The following is an 8,988-nucleotide window of genomic DNA, read 5'->3' as shown; positions in this document are numbered from 1 at the left end:
CAAGTGGTTGAGGTTACAGCGCGGCCCAAAAAAGGGCTAAAAGTATCTCAAGCCGAGTTGACGTCTTTCACGACAAAACCGGTAAATTGCCAATATACGCGCAGCAGAGGTGGAAATGGGGAAAAAAGTTGAGCTCTAAAATTATATAACATTTCATAGGACCATTCCAAAGTTATAGGATTTCGTATAGGATCATTCCAAAATTATAATATTTCATATAGAATCATTCCAAAATTATAAGATTTCATAGGACCATTCCAAAATTATAAGATTTCATAGGACCATTCCAAAATTATCATATTTCATATAGGAACATTCCAAAATTATAAGTTTTCGTATAGGATCATTCCAAAATTATAAGATTTCATAGGACCATTCCAAAATTATCATATTTCATATAGAAACATTCCAAAATTATAGGATTTCATACGACCATTCCAAAATTATATTCATAGCACTAATTTTTACGTGTACAAGTAAAACAAAACCTTAATATTTCGTAATCAGTTTTAATTTTCGTAAATGAAAGATACACAGTTAAATTTATTTCAGTTTATTTTCAACGTGGCCATCTATGTACCTAAAGAATTTGGGTTTATAATCTTCCCAACTTTCTATAATTTGGGAAGTGAACTGTCGTGGATCGTGGTCCATGTGGTCTTCGATGTCATCTTGCAACTGCGAAATGGCGTGCTTGCTGGACAAGCATTCCGCGGCGAACAACTTCAAGGAGTGCCATTGTTGCTTAGCGACGAAATTGGCGCAAACGCTAATGCCAATCACTCCGAAAATTAAATTTTCTTTCTCTTCGACGCTGGCTTCCTTCAGGATCAATTTGAAATTGTCCTCGTCCGCGGACTTCAAGAGTTTCTCCAGTAACGGCGGCGCTCGGTAACGATCCTTGATCAGACACTGACGATGGATTTCTGGGGCTTCCCGCCAGAACAAACCGAACACTTCGACGTCGTACGCGCACCCGGATGCCATGGTGCACAACAGGTCGCTGAACTCCGACCCGCTCAGGTACTCCCAACAGCATCTGGCGGCTTTCACGAAGAGATCCAGCCTGGGCCAGAACCACAGCCCTTCGAGGGCTTTGTAGGCCCAGTTCTTGAATATCGTCAACTGCCTCTCTTCATCCATGACGGTGATGACGAAGCAAACGACGCCGGTCTCTTGGGCCAACTGCAAATGCTTATCTCGTTCCTCAGACGTCATCTTCTCCCAAAAGTAGCGCATTGCGGGGACGTTGACGTGCTGGGCGGCGCACTGGAAGGCGTAAGCGCAAGGGGAATTGCCCGGGTCGTAGCGATGAATGTCGAACTCCAACCTCTGAACCCGTCCTTGCAAATGGTAAGTCCAGAAAGTAGTTAAGCGCCGGTCGTACATGTTCAAATCGCACAAGTCATTTTCGTAGGAACGTTCGTCGTCGTCCATCTTGGCCCACAGATCGTAAATACGCGCCTCCAGACAATAGAAGCAAGAGAGTCTGTAGCGGAAGCCGAGGTCCAAAGACTCGTCGCTGGCCAGTACCTCGGCGGTCTTCCCGCGGTCGATGGTGCCGTTGGGGTCCCACCACACTTTGTCGTAAAGGTCGAGAATGACGGTTTCGTCTACGTCGAGGTTCTCTCCGTGCCTCAGCAACCACGAACGGATCTCCATACTGACTCTTTGTACCGCGTTCAGTAGCTTCTTCTTAACGACGACGGGTAGGCCCGCAGCTACGGTCAAAGCCTTCAGCCTCACTCGCTCCGAAATGTCTTGCCAGTCGCCAAATTCCACGTTGAACGTTGCTATGGAGTCTTTAACGTCCTGGTGGTTCCACAGAAGAACTGCGGCTTTGCACAGAGCCGCCGTTAGAAGGGACGGCGTTTCGACGTTGCAATCCATTCCGCTTCTGGAAAGAGAAAAGCATTGCTTTGAAATTACTCATTAACGGCTTTCTGCTCAAATTTACTTGCGCGGTATTTTCCGCGTTGGTTTGTCAAACCAAAGATAAAATAGACCTCGTACCCTAGATTCGAAATCACTGCCTCACGCGTGCTCAACAGCGTTTACCTACTTCCTGACGGAACTCCGAATAAATTATAAACACAGTTACCATGGTAACTAATTTTTCGGAGGAAGTGGGTAATCGCTTCGTTACAAAACCGTCATTCAGAAAGCTCTCTGTAATCGAATCTAGGGTACATATTCTGTATTATCCTTGGTTAGATGAATTTTTTGGTTTTACGCGTTCATCCACCGCCATATTGGAAAATGGCGGATACAATTACGTACCGAAGTAATCAAACGAAATTAATTCTTAGTTTACATAGATGTTTCTATAAAATAAATAATAACAACAAGTATGACAATTAAGAAAAATTTTTAACTGATTTTCTGAGTGATTGTGTATAATGTTTAAATATGCCCAAAGACGACAATAGGGTATTCTCAGTTGCAAATCCAAATCGAATGTCAAAATCAGCATTAAAACAATATGTAAGCGTCATACTTAAGGGTCTTACGTTACTTATGATAAACTTAATAAAAAAGAAGAAATATAAAATGTGGCTCTTACGTCACAAGATAAGGCTCTCAGTACGCGCGCGCTAAGAGCATCCTAAGTTCCCCGCGACATTCAAACTCCTGGAGTACAAATTTAAATTTTTCACTAAAACATGGCCGACGTGTTTTGGCAATGTCTTCGGCTCATCGTTTTCTTTGTGAAATATCTCTACAGCACAACAACAGAACAACAATGAAATTAATGTTATATGTGAGCGGTCCATTGCAACTTATAGTGAAATTCTCGGGCGTCCGTTGAAACCGGTTTACTGTTGGAATCTCTGGCTGCAATTTTGACTTTTGATGAAATTAATGTGGTATTGTGGTTTCATTAAAGTTCCCTTATTTTTTATACAAATGAAATATTCTTTGAAATTGTTTGCACGCTTTTTAGATAAAGATGATGGTTTCGTTGGTAGCTAGCTTGGGTAACTGACGTCTAAGTTTAGTTTATAGTAAAATGATTTCAGATTCAAATTCCTTTACTATAAGGTCGGTTTACAGTTCGTTCGACGCAGAGTTTGCTTTACAGGGGTACGCAAAAACTCGGATTTTTTTAGCTTCTTTCAATCGAGAGATGGCGCCCATAGTTCCTAAATTGTAGCGAAAACGTACTAGTGGCGCCATCTCAAGAACTTCTGAAATTAAAAACAAAATTCTAACATCACCCTGCCCCTGTGACTTACTACAAAGTTATACATCAGTTTTTTTCCCTAGCCATTTCTAGACCTTGTATACCAAAATATTATTATAGGTTAGTGTTTAAAATAAAATTGCGCAGCAGGACTCGCGAAAATTGAAAAAATAAAAACTTTGAGACTAAACTACAAATGCATAAGCTCCTACGAAGATAATTTATACCCAAGATAGTATGTGTTCGCCGTCTAATTATAACAAATAAATAGCATTTAAAGAAAGCCTAAATAAACAGCATTCGTTTTACGTGCTACAAATTTAAGGTCTATGGGTTATTGGAATTTTTATATTTTTCCCCCAAATAGTTCAGCGGAGCCCCTGGAACCATGACGCGGAACACTGTACACAGTTTGGGAAACACTGGCTTAGAGAATGATCGCCATTTGTTAATATACCGCCAAATTTAAAATTCCGTGTGCTATATCTGTTGGGGCACTTTGACACGATAGGCAGCGACGGAAACATATGTTTTCTTTTCGAGTAGAAATTAATCACTAATTCCACGCATTGGAAGTTAATTTTGAGGCGTATGCGTCATAATGCGTGATCTTCATTAGTTAGTTCATAAACGAAGAGGGTTTAAACATTAGATTTTAGCTTATAACAGACATTACGATACAGATCATTCTCGCAGGTTCGGATGCACTTATAAAAATACCATTTCTACTAAATCTCACTTTATTTTTGTAAGAACGACGAGTGGTCGGAGTGAGAGATTTGTATTAACAGGGAACTTATAATTATAAACATTATCGGCTCAAAAATAACTTACAGTTGTAATAAAATTGAATAATAAGGAACAAACTGGTTTTACTGTAATTGAGTGATCTCAAAACTTCACCACGACGCGCCGCGGGCGACACCATATATTTTGGGGCTAGGCACCATGGCACTACTATTACAATAAAGAGGCATTTTAGAGTTAAAAATCATGTAGTGGTAATTTCAGTTAAAAATGAATTCCAAAAACCATTAAGCGCGTATTGATCAATAGCCCTGCATAATACTCGAAACCGGACTGGTATTCTAAGATAAGAGTATATGACATTTAAAAATGGGAATACGAAATAACTGCACTTACGAAAAATTCAAGTCACTCCGTCGTAATAAACCGACGAGAAGGCGGTTAATTTTACTCCTATTCAAAATCCTCTTGGTTTTATCTTTTTGAAAAATAATTACGTTCAATTATTGGTGCTTACAGCTCTAGCTGGCCAGGAGCTGAAGAGTCAAAAATGAACGCAATTCTAACCATGCCTATTTTACCAACAACTCGCATTTACCACCAAGACAGCGTTGCCAGTTCCCTAAAAAAAATGTTCAAAGGCAAAAATATCGATTTCATAAGAAATTGTTTTACTCAAGGTTTGCCTTCATGGATTAATCAAATCTTGTATCGATATGAAGGCAATTATTATTTTTATGTAAAGGACGATCTTCTCAACCACTTTTTATATTTATTTTCATTAAATACTTTCAATAAGTTTATGCAACTCTTAAATTTTATGTAGCTCGTCAAATTTCTAAACCAAAAAATATTAATGTTTATTTTTTTTCAAACAGTGTAGTTAATGATTGGAATTCGCTAATTATCTCAAATTCCGCTCAAAATTGTCCCTCTTTTATAATGTCGATTTTAAAAATATGTTCATTATTGTATTTTTTTATCTACATTATTTTGTTATATTAATTATTTGCCTTTCTGCACGTAAGCTAGACTTTGGCTTCGAAGTTGTTGTTGAATATATAAATAAATAAATTAAAAATATTAATGGCAACGGACTTTCGGGAAATTATCCGATACAGCTATTGAAATCTGAACACAGGTCAAAGCAGCTTTGCGCGCGGATTCGGATTTCTATTTCAGAGGCACAAAACGTCACCTTAGTTTGTAAAACTACGTATTCATCGTAAGTATCTATTAATCAAATATTGAAAAAATCTTAACCTATTAATTATTTCTATAATATAATATCTGAGTACCATAATGTATAAAATAAAATGGGATATACAATGGCAATTTTACTTTTTAAAAACTAAAAATCAGATTTAGTTGGAATTAATCAAACCAAAAGTGGTATGATGTCACACAATATTACAAATAAAGGCATTTAATAACCAACAAAAGAAATTATTTATAATTTATTGAGGTGAGTGCTCGAAAATGGGAAATACTTGGGTGCGAGTACCTGGATTATCATATTTTATTCTAAGAATTCGAAAGATACCTGAATCTTTCTCTAAACATAAATTTGCCAATTTACCCATTTGGTCTGTGTTTAAATTTGGTGAATAAATTGATAAATAATTAGCTTAAAATTATTTTTATTTAGTACTTAAATTAAAATTCTTTCTATTTGATCAAAGATACTTCAATAAATAAAATTACAAATTTTAATAGTGTATAAGAATATGGAAGTGAAAGGAAGAATATTAATTTTTAAATTGAAAATGAATAAACCCATCTATGTTTAGATACATTATTGTTGTCATCAGGGTATCCCGACATCGTTACTTTAATTCAAGTTTATTATTTAGTAATTTCTAAAAGAATTCATTTTTTTTTTCTAAAATAGCAGAGATAAATTTAAGCCAAAATAGAAGTTGAAACGTTTTAAGGACCCGAAAGAGTATAATTTTACAGTACTTGAAACTCAACTTGAAAACCTAAAATTAGAATTTGCACACTTTAAATCTAATAGTTGTATTCTTACGCATAAGATGTTTTTCTCTGGATCACGGGTTTAAGCGTTTCAATACTTTATTGGAACTTAAAATTTCAAAATATTGCTCTCTGTCTTTAATAACTATAGGGACTTGGCAGTGCTACGTCACAGTTTTTTTTCAGTAGTTTTTATCGTGGGGGAAAAAAATGACCACAATGGCGGCCATGGCCAAAGCTACAGAGTGCCAAGTCTCTATAGCTAGTGATGTAGAAGAAACATTTACACGTTACTTTCCATATTTTATCGAAACACTCATTATGAACTTAATTTATTCCTTTTTTTTATTCCAGTATCAAAAACAAGAATCTGCGAGTCTACCCACAAGCCTTAATTGTTTTAAAAGACCTTTCTATAGCTATGGCAGCGCCACAAGGAACATGCCTAAAAACTTTCACCACTGTTCAAATTTCTGAGCTTTTGGAGAGTTTTAACATCTCTGCTTCGCCACAAGAATTAAAAAATATAAATGTAAAACTATAATTAATTGGTTCATAGATCTATAATTTTTTATAGAGCTATTTTATATATTGTGTAAAATAACAACAATAATAAGAAATATAGTGATTCTTAGCCTGGTTTGGAAAGAAACATGCTTTCCACTCAGCTTAGAATGGTAGCGCAGACTAAGCAAATTTACGTATTCCTGCAGTCTCTCTCGGTTTTCCCTCCTTGGACGGGTGTAGGGTTTGGGCATGTTTTTCTCCCAAGAGGGACTAAATCACATCCTTAAATTCTGTACACCAATTACAGCAAACACAGCCTTTGGTAGTGCTAAATCTTCAATCAATTACTTTAATACAGTCAAAACTACAGGATTGTACACCAATTACGGATAGTGATCAGCCCCTCATCAAAGAGCATCTTTGTAGCGAAAATATATATATCATGAACGTTTCCATTACCATGAGGAGAGACTAAGGGGTGGCTAATCCTAATTAAAACTATATCCTCACTACATTGGTCAAACTAAGACAATAGCCCGGGCTCCCGCGTCGCTTTCATACTGGGCTCGGCTAGATAAATAAAATTGTCTAGGGGATTTGAAGTAAAGTTAATGTCTAGGGGTATGCTTATACCAAAAGATAACAATAGGGTTGAGGTTTGCCAAGTAAAACAAAACATTTAATGCACTTTTAAAAATAATAGTGCCCAATGTGGCGAACTATAACTTAAAAAGGAGGACTACGTCCAACGATGCCAAAGGTGTCATATTAAGGTGCCAGTTAGCATGAAGCCAAATATAAATCACAATACAAAATAGATATCATAAATGAGTATAAAAATGTTTTACGATATGGTCCAGAAGTGGTGGGTGCTGCTCCTTTTTCCTATAATTTAACGTCCTTCCTTTTTTTCTTCTTTAATTTCATTAAATTTCCTATATTTTAACTCAAAAGTCTGAAGAAATTAAATGCTTGATATTTTACCCTTAGAAGTCTTTTAAACGTCCTCATTTTTAAAGATGCTTATATCCAACATTTTTCGGCGATAGTTTTTGACTATTTCTATTGGTTATCAACTTTATTTTGTATGTTATACCCCTTTTAAACCATTTTGACAACCGTTTTCTCTTATTGTATAATTAATTTTATCATATTTTTTCTATTAATTTTCTGCTATTTTTTCTCCCAATTTCTTACAGGATTAGGTAGCTAGCCAGATTTTTAGCATTGTATAATTATTTGTCTCTTATATTTTTCTATTAATTTTCTATTTTTTGCCCCAATTTTCTTCCTATAATTCCCTTTTCGCCCCAATTTTCTTCCTATATTTCCCTTTTTTCTCCAATTTTCTTCCTATATTTCCCTTTTTTCCCCAATTTTCCATTTCCCCCAATTTTCTTCCTATATATTCTTTTCTTTACCCCAATTTTCCATTTCCCCTCCCAATTTTCTTCATATATTTTCCATTTCCCCCCAATTTTCTTCTTATATTTCCCTTTTTCCCTAATTTTCTTCCTATATTTTCCTTTCCCCCCATTTTCTTCCTATATTTTTTTTCCACCCGATTTTATTCCTTCATTTTCCTTCCCCCAATTTTCTTCCTATATTTTCCTTTTCCGCCGTTTTGTTATTATATTTTCTTTTTACAACATTTCCTTCCTATATTATCCTTTTCCCCCATTTTATTCCTATATTTTCTTTTTCCCACCCAATATACTTCCCATATGTTCCTCCCACCCAATTTTCTTCCTATATTTTCCTTTTTTCTTTTTTCTTCCTATATATTCCTTCCCCCCCCCCCCATTTTCCTTTCCCCCATTTTTTTCCTATATTTTCTTTTGCCCACAATTTACTTCCTATATTTTCCTCCCCCCTTTTCTTCTTATATTTTCCTTCTTTTTCCCAATTTTCTTCCTATATCTCACTGATAAATCTCCTGTAATTCCTTATAAGGATTTTAAAATATTCGGTGGTCACCCTGAAGGTGGTTGATGAAATATTTATCCTACAAAAATTTAACCCTGAATGAAACCATGACTTTATTTTTAATATCTTCAGTACCAGGGTTAGGGTTGTGTAATCAAAAGTATCCCCAATTTTCAATTGCAACGAGTTTCAAATGTCCATAAAAACACTACCGTTTACATTGTTGGTTGAACCTTTTAATAATGGTCTGGACAGTGTGTCAAAATTTAAAGCCTGGTGTACCTAGCAACAGGGGCCATACCACCGGAGGCCTATCATCATAGTGCCCTACGACAGCGTCCCTAAGCCTGGACAGATGACTACTGATGGTTGCACCTTTGACGCAAGCCACTCAACCCAGAAGGTGCAGCAATGGGTGGACCAATTCCCACTTCGCACACAGCAGTAGGATTAAGAGCGGATGTTGTAGCAACTCCAGCTGACACCCTACCTATCAGTGTTCAGCGATTTGGTATCTAGATAAAAGATAAAAGATACTAGGTAACCAAAACCCCCCGCTAAGTGCGGGCAAGTGGTGTAGACCAGGGGTGTTCCGGGACCAGACTTCGGCCACGCCCTTTGACGGATTAATGCTGGCCACCCATTAA

General features: G+C 36.6%; 2 protein-coding genes across 6 annotated transcripts in view; one reads left to right on the top strand and one right to left on the bottom strand.

Moving 5' to 3' along the window:
• Positions 1–489: 489 nt before the first annotated feature.
• On the bottom strand, positions 490–4,548 carry LOC149966744 (uncharacterized). Of its 3 annotated transcripts, none has more exons than XM_090154185.1 (3): positions 4,328–4,548; positions 4,061–4,141; positions 490–1,897 (listed from the first exon to the last, which is right to left on the bottom strand). In XM_090154185.1, the coding sequence occupies exon 3, from the start codon at positions 1,888–1,890 to the stop codon at positions 544–546; it is 1,347 nt and encodes a 448-aa protein (XP_090010311.1). In that variant the 5' UTR covers positions 1,891–1,897; positions 4,061–4,141; positions 4,328–4,548; the 3' UTR covers positions 490–543. The 3 variants fall into 3 exon arrangements, with proteins under 3 accessions (XP_090010311.1, XP_090010304.1, XP_090010297.1); XM_090154178.1 differs by lacking the exon at positions 4,061–4,141 and adding an exon at positions 2,564–2,719; XM_090154171.1 differs by lacking the exon at positions 4,061–4,141 and having other exon boundaries at positions 4,328–4,546.
• Positions 4,549–4,993: 445 nt separating this feature from the next.
• The window catches only part of LOC149966743 (uncharacterized), a 36,943-nt gene continuing 32,948 nt past the window's right edge, over positions 4,994–8,988 (top strand). The window contains exons 1-2 of one of the 3 annotated variants that reach the window (XM_090172337.1): positions 4,994–5,156; positions 6,263–6,440. In XM_090172337.1, coding sequence (XP_090028463.1) covers positions 6,330–6,440 — 111 coding nt within the window. In that variant the 5' untranslated portion in view covers positions 4,994–5,156; positions 6,263–6,329. Of the gene's footprint in view, positions 5,157–5,261; positions 5,397–6,262; positions 6,441–8,988 lie in introns of those variants that run through there. The other 2 variants (XM_090172353.1, XM_090172345.1) reach the window with 2 other exon arrangements.

Source organism: Leiobunum rupestre, chromosome 1 (assembly GCF_980474605.1).
Source record: "Leiobunum rupestre chromosome 1, qqLeiRupe1.1.hap1, whole genome shotgun sequence".
Lineage (NCBI taxonomy): Eukaryota > Metazoa > Arthropoda > Arachnida > Opiliones > Sclerosomatidae > Leiobunum > Leiobunum rupestre.
Note: the sequence above shows the minus strand (reverse complement) of the source record. Positions and strands in the feature narration are given on the sequence as shown.